Source organism: Quercus lobata, chromosome 9 (genome assembly GCF_001633185.2).
Source record: "Quercus lobata isolate SW786 chromosome 9, ValleyOak3.0 Primary Assembly, whole genome shotgun sequence".
NCBI classification, from domain to species: Eukaryota; Viridiplantae; Streptophyta; class Magnoliopsida; order Fagales; family Fagaceae; genus Quercus; species Quercus lobata.
In genome coordinates, this window is record NC_044912.1 from 25,705,342 (window position 1) to 25,724,880 (window position 19,539).

The 19,539-nt window shown below is 30.1% G+C and overlaps 2 protein-coding genes across 2 annotated transcripts; both read right to left on the reverse strand.

Moving 5' to 3' along the window:
• Positions 1-350: 350 nt before the first annotated feature.
• Positions 351-6,346, reverse strand: LOC115962202 (myrcene synthase, chloroplastic-like). Its single transcript, XM_031081101.1, has 8 exons — positions 6,280-6,346; positions 4,886-5,061; positions 4,330-4,597; positions 2,795-3,170; positions 1,500-1,718; positions 1,279-1,417; positions 921-1,169; positions 351-819 (listed from the first exon to the last, which is right to left on the reverse strand). Exons 1-8 carry the CDS (start codon positions 6,344-6,346, stop codon positions 517-519), a joined length of 1,797 nt encoding a protein of 598 aa, XP_030936961.1. The 3' UTR covers positions 351-516.
• A 2,271-nt stretch (positions 6,347-8,617) lies between these two features.
• On the reverse strand, positions 8,618-9,585 carry LOC115961464 (zinc finger BED domain-containing protein RICESLEEPER 2-like). Its single transcript, XM_031080444.1, has 2 exons — positions 8,729-9,585; positions 8,618-8,621 (listed from the first exon to the last, which is right to left on the reverse strand). The coding sequence occupies exons 1-2, from the start codon at positions 9,583-9,585 to the stop codon at positions 8,618-8,620; spliced, it is 861 nt and encodes a 286-aa protein (XP_030936304.1).
• Positions 9,586-19,539: the final 9,954 nt, after the last annotated feature.

The following is a 19,539-nucleotide window of genomic DNA, read 5'->3' on the forward strand; positions in this document are numbered from 1 at the left end:
GTGTCTTTGTGTTAGAATCTCTTTCCCTCTCCCATGTGTGTGTGTTTGTTTCTTCAAAAACAAAAAATTATCATTTTTTTTTTTTTGCTACTACAAATGAAATTTTCAAAAAGCTGGGGGCCACGACCCCCCAACCCCCCTCTAGCTCCGCCATTTTAAACTAAACATATTTTTCTTGTGAACTTGACCAAACTTTGAGATTTGATACCAATTTGTTGTGTTTTAAGGGTACAAGAAGCACTTTCACACGAATTTTTAAAAAAAAAAAAAAAAAAAATCACTCAAAAGAACAATATTGAACATGGTTTGACTAACTCCAAGCCTATGTCCACATACAACGCCAACTAAAATTCACAATCAATGATATGGATTACAATTGCGCTCAATCAAAACCTCACAAACAATCACAAAACTCTCATAGACACAAACTAACTCACAAATCTCAAAGGTAATATGTAATACAATGATGAGTTAAAACTTCAAATCGTCATCCTTATATATCAATAACTCATCATTTTAATCTTTATATGGTGGAAAGGGCTGAACAAATAATGATAATAAACGATCCTTAGTTTCATGGTTTCCAACACCGTGCCCATCTCCATACTGGTATATGCATTGGGCCATCCTTCCAAGGTTGAATGCAATTTCAATAAATGTTTCAGAGAAGGGAGAAGTCACAGATCGTTCTTCATTCATCTTCTTCCATGTTGCACTAATCAAACACCTAATGTATTCACGAGCATCTTCTTCGCTAGCACCAGTTTCGTTCATGTAACATTGGATTGATGAAGGAACATCACCTCTTTTTAATTCATCCTGATATTAAAAAAAAATAAAAAAAAGATTGTAAGGGTTTGTGAATTATACGAAATGAAAGTCTTGTTGATGAAACTCTTAGGATAGAGTGGTGTACATACTGTAGATGTTCCAAGATCATCTGCTAATCGCAAAATCATTGATGACAAACGAACTATGTTGGGGTACTCTTCCAAGCAATCTAGGGCTTCCTTTGTTATGGTATTTGTGTAGGAACAATAAGCATGCAATAGTATAGTTGGTGCTGCAATTGAAAAACATGCATTCTCAAGGTATTCTTGAAGTCTTGGTGTATACCCGCTGTAGTACCACTTTGCCTCCAACAAATAAGCTTTACATAAATCTGCCCACTAAAAAATTTATGGTGGAACAATGAATTTAAGGTAGTATAACACACCATGTGTTCAAGAAAAAAATGTTAAGGATTAATATAGATGGATTTAGAAGTCAATTGCATACCGTTTTTTTAAAATATCGAATGATGTGGAATTCTTGTTCCTTTAGTATATCAAAACCCATTTCATTGACTGAATTGTGTAGAGCTAGGAAACATATCTTCATATAATTTGGGAGCCCATCCATTGCATTGATATCCCACCTGGAATCACACAGAGCACACTTAAGTCTTTATGTCAAAGATAGCTTTGAAGCATTTGAGGCGTATTGTCATTATTACCAACCTCTCAACAACGTCCGTGAAGAGCTCAAGTTCATCTACAGTTCCATACACATCATAAATATCATCTAATACTGTAATGAGTACATTGACCTTTGTTGAGATTCTCCTACAATATCCAAAGTGAGGATGAAATGTACACCCCACTGTCCAGAAGAAACTCTCTGTCAACCTATCCCTCGCAAAGCTCAACTTTTCTGCAATGCCAGTGCTCCTCCACCACCTTTATTTGAAGCAAAAATTTAAAAAAAAAAAATATATATATATATATATATTTATATATATATATATATATTAATTTTCTTTTTATATTGATGCATATTTAACCTTTTGAATTAGGTAAGTTAAACATAGCTTAACTTTTAAAATTTAGGCTATAACTAATTTAATTATGAGGGCCAACATGGCAACATGTGCCTTAGGTGAATTAGACAACTGCTTAAGCCCCAAATTTTAATCAATAGGATATGAGTATTAATTAAACATTTAAATATTAGTCAATAGGGTCCGTTTGGATACCGCTTATTTTGCTGAAAACTTAAAACACTGTAGCAAAATAATTTTTAAATGTGTGAATAGTGCTGTGAGACCCATTTTTAAATCTCTGTATGATGACGGACTCTCCATTTCCTCTATGGGAGAGATTTAGAGTGTAGAACATGTAATCTCTCTCAAAGAAGCTGAAAATTCTCTCTCTCTCTCACTCTCTCAACAAAGAAAATCAAAAGACCGAAAAGAAAAAAATAATTCCAAACCTTATAGCTTACGTTCATACCTTTCTCACTTCTTCTTCTTGTTTTTTAATCGAATTTCAACTTTTTAATATATAGTAGTCTACAATCAGATACTTTTCATTTTTAAGTAATATTGGAGTTGTTAATGAAAAATTAAGTTTTATAAAAAAAGAAAACATCAAATAAATATATGACTAATTACTAATAAATAAATTTATAATCTAAATTTAATTAGAGATATCAAAAATATTATAGTTGGCAACTTGACATAACCTTAATACAAAGATTTAATTACTAATTTTTATATTAATGAATTGATATTTAAATATATAATTTGCTCCAATTTAATTTTGGTCTTAGGCCCCATAATATATAGGGTCGGCCCAGTAAATTATTTGTTCATGTTGCTATCAAATTTGATTTTAATTTTAGTATTTATTAGTTTATGCTTCAATTTCTATATAATATTCCTTCCAAGGGTCATTAATGTGTAAAATATGTTATCAATGAAGAATTATATCAAATGAAGCTTAAATTACAAAATCAAAATTAACAAGCTTTTTACCATGACACTTGTTTGAGATCTTCTTGGTGGGTTGCTTGCACCATGTTGAAATCTAGTTCTGCAAACTTAAGCAAGGTGGGGTTCATATCTTCTTTGCTCCTATATACATCAATGAACCATCTCGCTTCCACCCTTAGTATCCTCCAATGTAGTGGAAGCTCCAAGGCATGGCTCACTGCTACAGTAGAAATATTTTGATCTTTATTCTGCTTTACAAATTCTTGGAGATGTTTTTTTGAGAAATCTCTCGCTTCGTCCAAGATATTTTCACCTTCTATCGAAAGGAATGAAGCTTCATACAAGGCTAGCATTCCCTTGGTATCATCACAAAGACATGCCTTGAAACTTCCTCTCTCCATGAAACTATTAAAAACTTCTACACGTAGCAACCCAACAGTGATTAATAGGTGTTTGAAGGGTACAAGAAGCAAGTTATTGAATATTAAATGTTTAATTATGAGGTGTAATTTTATTTTTTTAAATTAAACTTTATTTATTATTCATTGGTACACCTAAACAATCTCAAGGAAGTTGTATATAGTTTTGTTGTTATTTGTGTAAGAGCTAACATTAGTAAGAATAGTAAAAAATGACATGTCAATTAAGAAAGTAACAAAAAATACGACAACTTTGGATAGAATAGAATGACGAAAAAAATGTGTGGTTAACCTTTATTAATCTGTTAGGATCATAGTCAACCCTAAAAAATTTGAGACTAAAGCATGGTTGCTGTTGTATTTGTGTGTTGGTTAACTTTAATCTCTAAAAATTGATGTATACACACACACATACCTTAATTTGTGCATATTTGGAATTTCTATTAAAAATATGACTAAAATACAATTTTGACGGTTAAAGTTTGTAATTGTTTTCATTTTGACCCTTTACATTTCAAAATTTTCATTTCAGAAAGTTATATTTTATTATATTTTCATATTAGCCATGTAATCTATTTCCATTAACAATCTAACCATCCATTATATATACATACACATATATATACACACACACATGTGTGCGTGTCCTACCAATTAGAGTCCAAGGACTTTTGGGTTCACACAATCCAACCCACTAAGGGCCATACATTCTCTTGTGAGACTTACCCATCACCCTAGCAGGCAAAGTGGGCATTGATAACATTCTATCATAACAAGAGAAAAACTCTGGTTACATTTGCGATTACACCCCAAAATGACTATAATCAAATTACATTTGTAACTCATTGTGGTTATTTATAAATGCAACACACAAGATCTACCTAGTAAAGATCTGATGTAGGACTTAAAGCACACTTAACCAATCCAATTCAATCAAATTCACAAAATTTGGGGTATCACCTCTTAATGGTTAGATTATTAATAGAAGTGGACAGCATGAACAATATAAAAACAGTATAAAATATAAAAGACAAAAGTTTAAAAAAAAAAAAAAAATGAATACTAAAACAAGGGTCAAAAGTGCACTATAATTCAAAAACATTGGTTAGTTATATCTTATAAATATCAACCAGTGACTTCAATTTCTTTCCTAATTACCTTCAGACACACTATATCCATGTTGTCTAAACAGACGAAATTTAAGAGCTGTGGCATATAAATTCTCCTTCTTCCACAAATCACCACCATGATCATTTTTGTATAAACCTTCCAGTATTCTCTTCATTTCACCCTCAAAGTGATAAGACAATCCTAGTCTTTGCAAGGTATCTATCAGCTCCAGCTGCTCTAAAGGATCCATCACTTGGTGAAGCATCATCCTCACTTGTTCCTTCAACTTGTTAACTTGCCCTGTGTACTCTTCTCCCTACATCACAATATTATAATTAGGGTTTTACTAATGTGTACCTTTAGGGCATACACTAGAAAACCATTTTAGAAAATTTTTTATAATAAAACGAAAAAGTTACCAACTTTTGTGACAACCTTTTCAATTTTCCATAAAATGATTCCAAAAATGAATGACTAATGTGTATCCTTAAGACATACAATAACCGAATCTTTATAATTAACACAAGCCCAGTGATCAGTTTCCAATAATAATTCAAGTACTAGTAAATCTAACAATGAAATAACAATACTATATATTATGTACCAGGTATTCACTTCTTAGTGACTGAATGTAATCATAGTTCCAAATGGGAGGTTGGTAATCAGCTGATCGCCGAACAATATCAGTACTACTTGAAATTTTGCTGGAAACCTTGCATTGGACAGGACCAGAAACAAAGTCACTTCTGCTTGTTACAAGTGATTTGAGATGGATGGGACCTATAGATGGGAAAGCTGCTATTGGGAAATTGCAAGTAGGGAGTGAAAGAAGTAGGTTGAGAGCCATTGACAAAGGCCTAATTTGATGAAGCTTGATATATGGGATTTTGGCAGTTGATTACTTGGATTTATATATTGCTTGGGAGATTCTCATCCGAATATATATCCATTATTATAATTATAATTTGCATCATGTTCAACATGTGGTAAAGTTCTGTATTATTAGTACGATGTACAGACATGTACTGGCATATATGGTCTCATGACATGAATCAACGTCAATGCTATCCATGGTATATGACATTTTGTAGTCATGCGTGCTGACCATTAACATCGGCTCTCTTGAAAAATAAATTTGTTACTTTAACACCAAAAATATTACTTTTGGCTACTTCAATATATCATTTTACAATTAAAAATTTTAAATACATATTAAGAATCATAATTTTTGTTCCAACTATCTACGTGAAAGACTCTGGAAGACTCTGTGAATGGTGAAGAATAATTAGTGGGTTTATGTGAAAGTGATAGACAGCTAATTACAGTCTACTATTTATGATAATTGTGACAAAAATTGTGATTTTTGATGTTGTATTATATATATATATATATATATATATATATATATATAGTAAACTACTAGAAACTCTTCCACAATTCACCTCACATCATATTTTTTCCACCCAACCAAACATGAGATAGAAAAGTAGGAAGATAAAAAATGGGGAGTTGATGGAAAAGTGAGAGAATATAAAAAATTTTAATTTTCTTTTTAGGTGTTTGGTTGGAGATGAAAAAATTGAGAGATGGAAAACTATTTTGTTTGATTGAAAATGAAAATTAAATGATAGAAAAGATAGATTGTATAAATTTACTTTTATACCTCTATTAAATTAAACAAAGAAAAAGTAACACGTTATTTTTTATTAAAAAATTATATATAGATGGCCACTTCATTTTAAAAAAATAAAAATAAAAATAAAAAACCAAACCAAACCAAAACAGATGGAAAATAAATAATAAATAAAAATAGTAAACTACATATTTAATTTCTCTCTTTTATACTATATTTTAATTTGATATTTAATTTTTCAATTGTGTCAATTTAGCCTTTTAACTTCCCAGTACTAATTGAAATTTTGTTGGAGACCTTGCACTGGACAGAACTAGGAACAATGTCGCTTCTGCTTGTTACAAGTGATTTGAAATGGGTGGGACCTCTAGATGGGAGAGCTGCTCTTGGGAAATTGCAGATAGGGAGTGAAGCAAGTAGGTTGAGAGCCATTGACAAAGGCCTTTGATAAAGCTTATTATAGTTTTTTGGGTACGTAGTTATTACTTTGAAACATGTACGTTAGATATGTGCCTTTATATAATTTATATCTATCCGTTATTATAATTTATATCTTGGTGTGGGTAGTGGGTCGTGGGTACCTCTGGTCGGCTCCTAATGTACCGTCGACAAGGAAAAAAAAAAATTTATATATATAATATTTTTTTATTAATTTAATTTACTTTTAAAAATGTTTTTATACACCTGATCACGAGCCCAAAATCAAACAACAATACAAATCACAAATATATATATATATATATATATATTTCTCTATCTCTCTCATGAGTTTTGTCTCATCTCTCTTTTCTATTTGATTATGTTTGCATCTCTGAATTTAAAAGTAAATTAAGAATGAGAATTTGTGAGTTACGAGTACCTCTCCTTTTATTATAAAAATTTACGTTAGATATATACCTTTATATATCGTTTGGGAGATTCTCACCCGTATATCTATCCATTATTATAACCTACAATTTTACATCATGTTTAACATGTGCAGTAAAAGTTTTATTTTAGTGTTGGTTTCAATTAAGCTTCTAGGGAGATTTTCACTTGTAAAATAAATGGGTATTTTGAGTTTGATAATAAAAAAAAATTATCTTACCGTAAATTTAAATTATATTGTATGTAAAAATAAAGATAAGAAAATAAGCTATAGGACTGATATTGGGTCGGGTCAGGTCGGGTTTACTGTGGCCCGAAACCTGACCCAACAGAAATCGAGTTTGTCTCTTTGAAATCCGACCCGACCCGAAAAATCGGGTCTGAAATGGGGTCGGTTTTCCGGGTCTCGGGTCGGGTCTCGGTTTTTTTTTTTTTTCTTTTCTTTCCTGCTGCTTGTTTTCCATGAGCATTTAGTTACTACATTTTTTTTTTCCTGCTGCTGCTTGTTTTCCATGAGCATTTAGTTACTACATTCTTTTTTGTAATAATAATCTCTCATTAAAAAAAAAATCCAATATCAAATCATTTTAAAAAAAAAACCCAATATCAAATCATTTAAAAATAAATTATGAAAATAAAAGCTAAAATCTCCTTAGCAAGCCACATTTATGACTATTAAATGGATATACACAATAAAAACACAACCAACAATATCTTCACTGAACCATCAGAGCTGCAAGTATGATATCTCTTCTTTCCATTCCTTCTCTTATGCAACTCCAAAACACACCAAACAAAAGAAAATAATATAGTCCTCCACATTCCATTCATTTATAACCTATCCACTCTAATTCATTTCATTCTGTTGTGAACTCTCCAAACAGTGTTAGAACTTTGAGAAAGCAAAACAAATGCATAAAAACCAACACAAGCACTAAAGAGCCAGAAATGAAAAACTATGGCAAGATATCTAAAACTTTACATTACAACAAAATGCTTTAGTGAAACAAATTACAGCAATCCATTGCTGGACAAAATGCTTAATTGTCAAAAAAAGTTTCTTTTCAGTAATCCTGCATGTAAGCACTTCTTCAAGCTCCAACATTAAACTTGGCTTCATACACATGGGGTTGTTGCAAAAAAGAAATATTCTTTTAAATTCTGAATGCATGCAACTAGTTGAACCACACTGAGATAATCTAATATCATATTAATTAATCCTGACACAAACAGAATCCAAGAAAAACTCACCAATGTATGTAGGCAGATCAATCAAGATTTGTAACAGTACTTGATGGTGAAGGTGATGCTGCTGAAGGTGAAGCTAACTTCGCTTCCAAAAAAGCTTCAAAACATTTTAGAACAACAATATATATTAAATTCTATTTAATGCACTAACAAGATATATTAAATTTCAGTTAAAGCACAAGTTAATACATTTTAAGAACATTACATTTTCCATAATCTTCAAATAGCTCAACATCATCCATGGCTTGCCGAAGCAAAATTTGCACTGAAGATTGAAGCCAATTTTGAGTACATATGAGAGATTGTACCATCTCAAGGGCAAGTGAACTACGGAATGGGTCTAGTATACGTCCTCCTGTACTAAATGCCGACTCAGAAGCCACAGTAGAAACAGGTACAACCAACACATCTCGTGCCAGTCGAGACAATATACTATACTTATTAGTATTATACTTCCACCAAGCCAGTATATTAAAGGTTTTGTCATTTTCCCCTTCAATATTCTCCATCAAGTATTTTGCAACCTCATCTACACACCCAACAGGTTGTTTTCCTTGCCTAAAAGCCTTGTATTGAGAGGCAATAAATCTATCTAGATCACCATCATCAACATCAACACCAACACCTTTCATCCTTGATATCTCACTCGCACTTTGTATAGACACATATGATGAATGAGTTGAATTATAATGCTCATACAAGCGTTTCAATACATTTTCCACAAGGTCAGTGATAACCTTAGCAACATTCTCTCCATACAAATTTAATAAAAAATAATTCAAATAATCCAACTTTTTTCGAGGATCAAGCACCACAGCAACATACAAAAGCACATTTCCCTTCTTTGATGAATCCTCCCCGCTCCCCCAATACTTGTCAAACTTCTCTTTCATTGTTTTTGCCATTGAGTACAAAAAATGGTCCTCACTCCTAGAAAAGAGATCTATCTTTCTTTTAATCATATATATCTCATCAAAGAAAGCATTTGATGTCACATACAAGGAACTCGAAAACCTCTTTGTGGCATTATAAAAAAGTTTCAAAAACTTAACAAATTTTCTACAAGTCTCCCAATCATCCTCATTTGGAGGTCTCCTATCATAGTCCCCATCCCGAAAGTGTAGAATATAATCAAGATCTTCATATTCCATCCGCTTGAATGCATGTTCAAACTTTTCAGAATTTTCCAACATTTTATAGGTGGAGTTCCATCTAGTGGCCACATCCAAACATAGAATAGCCTTTGACTCTATTTTCATTTTCTCCACACACCTCTTAAAGGTTTGTAACCTATTTGGAGAAGCTTTCACATATCTAACTGCATGACACACCCTATCAATTGACTTATTATGATGTTTTAAGCCATCGGTCACAATAAGATTCAAGATGTGAGCACAACACCTCACATGAACAAATTCATTCCCTAAAACAGTGCCTTTCCACCTATTAGTAGCTTCTTTCAAGTAACTAATGGCTACGTGATTTGAGGAAGCATTATCCACCGTCAAGGTGAAAATCCCCTCAATATTGCACTCTTCTAAACAAGATTCAACCATTTTGCCAATGGTTTTTCCCTTATGGTTATCGACAATACAAAAATTTAAAATTCTTTTATGTAGCTTCCAATCATCATCTATAAAATGACAAGTAAGACACATGTAATTAAAATTTTGTATTGAAGTCCATGTGTCAGTGGTAAGGCAAAGATGTAACCTCAACGCTATATGTTGTACAGGCATAGATGTGCCATGATATTCTTCAGTCAAGTGTTTCAAAAAGTTCATTTTAGGGGAACTCTATTATTCAAACTTGAAAGGTTTACAAAATTTGAAAATTATGATTAAAATTATGAATTAAAGTTTAAAGAAATTTAATAGAATTATATTACTTATAATAAATTATTTTAATTGTCTAATTAGCATAATTATCTTTGTTTTAATAAATATATTTTTTAAAATTTTGATTTTTAGAGTTATAAAGCAACCCAACACCAAACAAATTTGAATTAAATTAGGTTTGATTTTTTCTAAATAAATTTTAATTAAATTTTGCAGGTGTCTTTTCTCTAATTTGATTTTATTTATTTACTAATTCTTCTTAAAATATCTAATAAATATTTTATTTATTTACTAATTTGATTTTGTTTGGTACCAGGTATATGAAAGCTATTGTCTTTTACTTTAGTTAGAGAATGCTAACAAACTGTATAAAAGAGCTCCATTTTAAAAAAATAAAACAATTCTATCATATTTCCTTATATAGATTACAGCCATCAATCAAGTTTTTTTTTTTTTTTTTTTTAATTCATGGTCATGGGATTAGCTATATTTTTACATCACAAATACACATTTTAATAATTATGCTTTAGAAATTTTTTTTCTTTCTATCCTATTATTTTAGGCTTTGTTGATAATATTTAGATAGACCCATTTGTAGGTTTTAGTTGAATGGAACCAACCAACTAAATTTACCTCTCAAAGAAAAAAAACCAACTAAATACATGTAGTGTAGTAATAAAAAATAAGAAAGTTGCTACTTTTATTTTTATAATACACCATACATAAAAAAATAAAAAAAATAAAAAAAAAAAGGATTAAATAGATTAGATGAAGAGTTTGGATTATAATACACTACACTTAAAAAGATAAGGATTAGATGGATTAGATGAAGAATTTTGATTATAATCAAATTGAGATTTTTATCAGCTTAGAAATATAGGAGAAGAAAAAATTATATATATTTTTTTTAAATCTAAAAATCTAAAAAAAAAAATTGCAATTTGGTGAAAGCACTTGGTACAACCGTGACTTCTAAATCCAATTTTTGCAGTAATTTTTAGATAAAAAAACATTATTTTGTTTATTTTTCTTATCATTTTTTTTGGATAAAATAATAATAAGCGTTTTAACAAAACATGCAACCTGCAATAAGTGTTTTCTAGAAATTTCAAAAAGAGAATAAATTTAGTTGGGTGGTGCCATACAACTACAACCTACAATTATGTATATCTAAAATATTATCAACAATGCCTTAGGATAGAATTACCTATATATATATATATATATATAAAAAGAGATTAAAATTATACCTAAAAGTAAATAAGATAGAATTAAAAAATAAAATAAAAGAAATTAGATTGAATTGAATACTATTGACTTTTGTGATCAACCTACGTTTTGTTATTTTTTTTCCACTACATTCCTTCCTTTCTTTCTTTTCTTTTTTTCTTTTTTTTTTTTGGATAAATATGCATCGCATGTCATCTTTTTCCTAATAATAAAGTAATAAAAGAAAGTATTTGATTTTCACCTAAACTTTTTTTTTTTTTTTGTTCATATTAACTTCTTCACAACTTAAAATTCTCTTTATATATATATATATATATATATATATATATACACACAAAATTTTTTTTGGTGTATTCTTCTTTCTACTACCTACCTTATAATTGTTTGCTATATTTTCCCCTTCTTCTCTCTTCCTTACCTACAATCTTGCAAGTTTTTTTTTTTTTCCCATCAAATTAAATAAATTTTGTGTATTTGTTGCCTTTTTATTATGTACCATATGATTTTTATCAACAAGTTTTATAGTTACTACTTTGATAAAGCAAATAGATAGTGAAGCAAGTAGGTTGAGAGCCATTGCCAAAGGCCTTTGATAAAGCTTATTATTTGGTTTTTTGGGTATGTAGTTAATACTTTGAAACATATACGTTAGATATGTGCCTTCATATAGACTTGGGAGATTCTCATGCGTATATCTATGAATCTATCCATTGTTACAATTTATATCATGTTTAACATGTATAATAAGTTTCTTCTGAAAAAAAAAAAAAAAGTAATAAAAGTTCTGTCTTAGTGTGGGTAGTGGCCAGTGGGTACCTCTGGTCGGCTCCTCACCTACCGTCGGCACAGAAAAAAATTTATATATATTATTTTTTTACTACTTTGATTTACCTTTAAAAATATTTTTATATACCTGATCACATATTAGTTGAGCCCAAAATCAAATAACAATACAAATCCGTTTATTCCAAAACCAAACAACACAAATTACAAATATATCTCTCTCTCTCTGTCTCTCTCTCATAAGTTTTATCTGACTATCTTTACATCTCTCAATCTAAGAGTAAATTAAGAGTGAGTATTTGTGAGTTATGAGTGTCTCTCCTTTTATTATAAAAATTTAAGTTAGAGATAAGCCTTTTATATATTGTTTGGGAGATTCTCACCGGTCTCTCTATCCATTATCATAATTTACAATTTTACATCATGTTTAACAGTAGTAAAAGTTTTATCTTAGTGTTGGTTTCGGTTAAGCCTTTTGGAAGATTCTCACTTGTAAAATCAATTGATTGATATTTTGAGTATGATAATAAAAAGTAATTAGCTTACCATAAATTTAAATTATATTGTATGTAAAAGAAAAAGATAAAAGAAAGATAAAAAAGCTATGTCTTATATGCTAGTACTCGCATATAATGGTTATCAACGTCAACGCTATATGTTTTACAGGCATGGATGTGCCATGACATTCTTCAGTCAAGTGTATCAAAAAGTTCATTTGAGAGGAACTCTATTATTCAAACCTGAAAAGTTTACAAATTTGAAAATTATGATTAAAATTATGAATGAAAGTTAATTTAAAGAAATTTAAAAGAATTATATTATTTATAAGTGGATTCTAGTTAGCTTAACTGATAAAATCTTTAATGGTTAAATAAGAGATTTTGAAACTCTCTCAAATAAAAATATTAATTATAATAAATTATTTTAATTGTCTAATTAACATAATTATCTAAGTTTTAATAAATATACTTTTAAAATATTTTTATTTTTAGAATTATAAAGCAACCCAACACCAAACAAATTTGAATAAAATTAGGTTTAATTTTTTTTATTCTTAATAAATTTTAAGTAAAATTTTCAGGTGTCTTTTCTCTAATTTTATTTATTTATTTACTATATTTTTTTTAGAATACTAAGTATTTTAACATGCACACGTTAAGAGAGGAAAATGTCTTAAATTTTAGGTCATTTTGGATATACAGCATAGACATTAAACCTCTTTTAACTCACACTCATTTTCCAATGTGAGATTAACCCACATTTTTTTTTTTTTGGAGAATACTAAGTACTAATTTACTAATTCTTCTTAAAATATGTCTCATATATATATACACACACCTTTTCACAAGCTTTTTGATTTATTGCATGGATTAATGACTAATAATAATTATGTTTTTTTTGTTAAAAGACTAATAATAATATAATTGAAGTAGAAGCTCAATAAAGGATTAAGTTTCTTTTTTAAGTAAGCAAGTGAACCTTCTCTAATTTTTGTACGATGTCCCTCAATTTAAAAAAAAAAAAATTTAGAGAATCGGGTGTCTGTCAATTTTAAGAAATAGTTTGTAATGTTTTTTTTAAGGAAAAATTATATTTGACCATCTTAAATTATTCATTATATTACACCTTGCACCCTAAACTTCTTTTCGAATGCACATTTTTCATCTTAAACTATAACTCTTGTTATACCTTGCACCCCAACGTTAAGTTTGCTGTTAACGTGAATGAAAATTCAAAATTAATAATGCAAAATATAATTAAGATCATAATTTAGGGTGGTAAACTTAATTTCTTCTTTATTTTTAAGGGATTGAGAAGATAAGTAATATGGTCTTTTCATATAGTGTCATACTTTTCCATCTAAGATGACAGTAAATTTGATATTAGGGTGCAAAGTGTAATAAAGATCATAATTTAGGGTATAAAACGTGTATTTGAAAAGTTTAAGGTGTAAAGTATAATCAGGATATAATTTAGAGAAGTAAAATGTAAATTTTTTAAGGTAAATTTTATTATTATTTTTTTGAACAAAGCTAAAGTTTATTAATGAGTGCTTAGAGTGTCGTGTATTCCAATTATAATATCGACAGAAAAATCCAAGAGCCTGTACTACCATGAAATAATATCTAGATTTTTTTAATGAAGAGATCTTTAGTTGCCAAATGCCAATTGCATTGTCACATAGATAATGACTAATGAGTACGCAACAATCACGTTTTAATTTAGTTTTTACTTCTCTGTCAATTGTTAATATTTCAATTCCTCGTTCAAAGCTCATGGGTCCACTATAGTAACTAGCAAGAACAAAGGTTTTGTTATGATTAGGTAGATATTTCTTCTTAAAAAAAAAAAAAAAAGATTAGGAACAAATATTTCTATCTAACACTAAGCTTAGAAATTCAACCCAGTTACTGTTAGCTCAATTAGTAATAAAAGATTTGAGATTCGATCTGAGTGAACGTTGTTGAATGGAATAATCACGAAATTCCCAGATCTGTGAAATACAAAAATGGAGAAAAATATACACCAAAGAAAACAATCACATAATACAATATTTATGTAGTTCGGTAATTTACCTATGTAGGGACTGGATTTGGATTGATCCCAAAACCGGATTAGACTCAAACCCCTGTGGCCCAAACAATGAATTTATAGAGCGTGGATAGAAGAACTAGATTTATCTCAGAAGAAAAACGATTAGACTTAACAATTCAAGACGGTTTGACAAAAATAAAATTAGAGAACTTATCCTCGGAACAAATTAAGTAATATGTTTCATATGGTTTTCTTCAAAATAAAATTATATAAGAGTTCCAACCCTTTCTCTCAGTGCATTCTTTCAGGTTATATACTACAATCTTGATGTCATCCTTACCACACACGTGTAAGTTAAATTCGGGGGATTCCTTCCTGTTCCATCCAACACCTCCTAGAACCATCAACCAATAGCTGTAGGGCTGCTTGATCACTGTTCAAGTATCACTTCCACATTAATGCGGCCAGAGAATTAGTTGAGAGGCAATTAATGCAAAGGTAGCAATTTTTAAAGATATTTGTCTACCTTTTTATTCTTATCTCTGGTCAAATGTCCTACCCTTAGTTGTGATACAACTTCGAAGTAAGTCCGTGATGATAAGGCACTCAGATTCACCTCGGAAACATGCTGCAGAGAAGGTTTTTGTCCTCGGACAATTATTGGACCCTATCTCACATTGTCTCTACTCCTCTCTCCGTTTTATTCCCCTTATGACCTTATTTGGGTCTCCTCGGATGGTCTAACATCCTCAGATAGGGCCATAGGCTCAGTTAATAATGTTTTAACAATACTTCCTAATTAACTGGTCCCCACAACCTTTATCCACAGAGTTGTAGGAATTTCACTATTTTCAGATAAAAATATTAGATGCACCAGTACATTTTTCTCTCTCAAAAACTATATAAAACCCTAATTTCCAAAACAACAGTTTTTCTATCCTACGCACAGGATTCATAATGGGCTACCACTATGGCTTGGGCCGATAGATCCATACTTCCGCTTCATAAACTAAGTCTCAGAAAATCTCCTATTAAAAATTATAATAATATTATTTTGGGTCAGGTTATAATCCGAATCAAATACAACTAGGCTTCACAAAACTCAACAGACGTCGTATATAGAAACTATCTTCTAAAAAAAAACTTAGAAATTCAAAAATAAATAAAAAAGATAAAAAGAAGGATAAAATATAAATCTTGGAAGAGGGGTAAAGTGATAAATCTGGACACAAGTAGAATAAATATTTTTATTAACCATTCAAAGAGATATCTTAAATCTATTTTGGGTAGGAAAATCTGTGTATCGAATATAGATTCTCTCAATTATTATATAAATTTAGTCTATCTAATTAATAGACTTTGTGTCAATTATTATAGATATGGGTTTTACTAACGTATGTTCTCAGGGCATACATTTATAAACCAAATTAAAAAAATAATTTATGAAAAAATAAAAAAGTTATTAACTTTTTTTGACAGTTTTTTCTATTCCCCATAAAATATTTTCAAAAATGAATGATTAATGTATATCCTAACCGGACTCTATATTTACAATTATTCATTATAAAAAGGATACTAAAAATGAGATCCCAACCCCAACAACAACAACAACAACAACGTGGTCTTTCCCAAGACATAGGTTAACTTGTGATTGTGAGTGAGATTGAAGAAATTATTAGGAATATCTTAAGAGAAGCACACTATGCTGTCCATGTGTTTTTGCTTCTTTGGGCAAGGCCAAACAACCAATTACTAGCTTGAAGAAACTTGGGTACTCTAGTGCGGTATAGGAGATGTAATAAACAGTTAACAAGGAAGCGAAAGGGAAAAAATGGAAATGGCTCAAATTTTGGATATGTTAGCACAAACTACATGAGCCTCAATTTTTTCTAATTTTATTATTTATTAATTATATATATATATATATATTATATATCAATTTTTTATGAGCTTTTTCATATATTCATTGACTAAGAACAAATAATAATAATAATAATAATAATAATAATAATAATATGTTTAATTAAGAGGCTTGTAATCCAAATAGTCGACACTTCCTAATCTATTTAAAGAAATATTTAAAGTTATAATTCTTCCACCTCAATTACTAAATTATCAAAAGTAATAATAATATAATTAAAGTAGAAGCTCGATAAACCATTAAAGTTTTTTTATTTAAAGCTTAAGTTTGTAATTGGGAGATTCTGGTATTTTACCCTTAATTTTTTAAAAAAATGGCAATATATCTCTATTTGCAAACTATATAGGGGTGTGCCCCTGTTTCGATACTCGATTACCTTAAAATCGAGTTTCAATTAAATACTCAATTCGTAGAAAATCGAGTTATGCCCGATCAAATTTAAAAAAAAAAATAATAATAATAATAAAAGCATGGAACTCGAGTTTCAGGAAATTGAGTTCCATGCAAAAAAATTTTATAAGTGTGATCGCCCCATATTCAGGGAACCCTATAGCGGCATTTTTAAGACCTATAGCGGTGTTTTCCTGCAAATTTTTTATAAGTGTGATTGCCCCATATTTAAGGAGCCCTATAGTGGCATTTTTAGGCCCTATAGCGGCGTTTTCCTACAAATTTTTTTATAAATGTGATTGCCTTATATTCAAGGAGCCCTATAGTGGTGTTTTTGAAGCCCTATAGTGACGTTTTAAAACCTTATAGCGGCGTTTTCCTGCAAATTTTTTTTGTGTGATAACCCCATTTCATGGAGCCCTATAGTGGCATTTTTAAACCCTATAGTGACGTTTTAAAGGCTTATAGTAGTGTTTTTTTAAGCCCTATAGTGACGTTTTAAAACCCTATAGCGGCGTTTTGGAACTCAAATTCCATAAACTTGAGTTCCATGTATTTTTTAATTTTTTTTTTTTTTTTATCGGACATAACTCGATTTTTTATAAACGAATTTTTATTAAAACTTGATTTTAAGATAATCGAGTATCAAAACAGGGATATATCCTTATATAATTTTGAAATATGAACATAATGCTAAATTTTTTAAAAATTAAAGACAAAAAGCTAGAAATACCTTTGTAATTGACTATGGTATCGACCCCGACCCAAAGTATCTATTATGGTGCCTGTCCTACCCCTTTGTCCTTCCATGTGAAAATATCTAGCTACAGTAGCTAGCGAAAAAGCTGCCAATGGTAATGGAATATCACTTTGATAAATGAGAACACAACAATTATTCAGCAAAAAGGATAAGATATATATATATATATATATTTTTTTTTGATAATCGCAAAAAGGATAAGATAAGAGTACGCAACAACCGGCACTTCTATTAAATATAATTTTTAACAAATATCCACTTCCACTTAACTTTCCGCATTGTTTCATTCAACAATTTCATTATTGTTTCCATGTTTAAAGCAATCTTGTTTCCCATCAAAAAAAAAAAAAAAAAAAAAAAAAAAAAACAATATTGTTACCTCCAACAGATCTTGCAAAGTGCAAGAAAATCTTTCTGGGGGGCCAAGCTAAATATGCTATAACAAAATTTTTATAAAAAAGGAGTATTACTATTATATAATTAACTTTAACTCAACAAAGTTGGTTCTTATTTTCTTTCAGGTTTATAATGATTTTGAACATATGGCAATAACAAACTTTAATTACTTAAACCAATTTCAATCAAAGAGATGAAAACTGGGAAACTACTTTTATTAAATTTTCTTTCTTAAAAAAAAAACTTTTATTTAATTTAAATATGCACTACGAAAAAAAGGTTCTACGGCCGCGTTTTTAAAACGCAACTATATGTCAAAAAAATGTGACTATAGCTTGTAGATGCGTTTTTTTAGGCCGCAGTTCCTAATGTGGCCTAATAACATGAGGAAGAGCACGTCAACAGGAAGACTTTACACAGGGAGAGAAATAAAAGGACAAGCCTTGGATATGAACAACATAAATAGTAGAACATTAAAAAGGGCAAGCTGTGAACCACTAATTTATAAAAAAATATGGGTTTTTTTTAATGTATGCCTCTAAGGAATACATTAAGTAAATCATTTTAAGAAACATTTAATGGAAAAATGAAAATAGTTACAAACTTTTTTTTTTCTAACTTTTTCAATTCCCTATAAAATGTTTCCAAAAATGAATGATTAATGTATGTTTTAAGGGCTTACATTAACTGGACGCCAAAAATATATATAATAAATAAAATTTGGATCTGTGGTACACTATGTGGCATCGTCTACCTAACTACTACTTCACCGAGAGAGAGAGAGAGAGAGAGAGAGAGAGAGAGAGAGAGAGAGAGAGAGAGAGAGAGAGAGAGAGAGAGAGAGAGAGAGAGAGAGAGAGAGAGAGAGAGAGAGAGAGAGAGAGAGTGCTGCACCACTATCCACTGGTCTGGAGGTAGGTGGTTGCCAGTCATTGATTGAAGATTAGATCAGAGCAGGGCAAATGAATGGGAGATATTGCATAAAGGAAGATTTCGTTATATTCCAATGTTTTTTCGATTTGTATTTTGAGGAATCTTGATTTGCAAGGGATTTTTTCTTTCCTCCCTACTTAGCTAATTTGGGAATTTGTTATAGATTTTTTGGGTTTGGATTTGGAAATTTATTGTTGAATTGAACTTGGGCCCGACACTTTTTTTTTTGGTGGGTCTTTGTATCAATTTTTTTTTTTTTTAAAATATTTGGACTTTTCTATGGAAATTTAAGATTTAAAGGAGACCAAAGTAACCAATAAATTTTTTCCTCAAAATTCTAGTGGGGGCTAGTCAACTAATTTGCATATAAGTTACATGTAATTTATCAATTTTTTAAATTATTTTATTGCTGCTACAAATGAAATTTTCAAAAACCTAGGGGGGCCCATGACCCCCTTGGCTCCCCCACTAGCTCTACTACCATGCACTAAATATATTTTTTGGTGAACTTGACCAAACTTTGAGCTTTGATACCAATTTGTTGTGATTTAAGGCTACAGAAAGCACTTTCACATGAATAAAAAAATAAAAATAAAACAATCACTCAAGAGAACAATATTTAACATGGTTTGACTAATTCCAAGCCTATGTCCACATACAATGCCAACTAAAATTCACAATTAATGATATGGATTACAACCGCACTCAATCAAAACCTCACAAA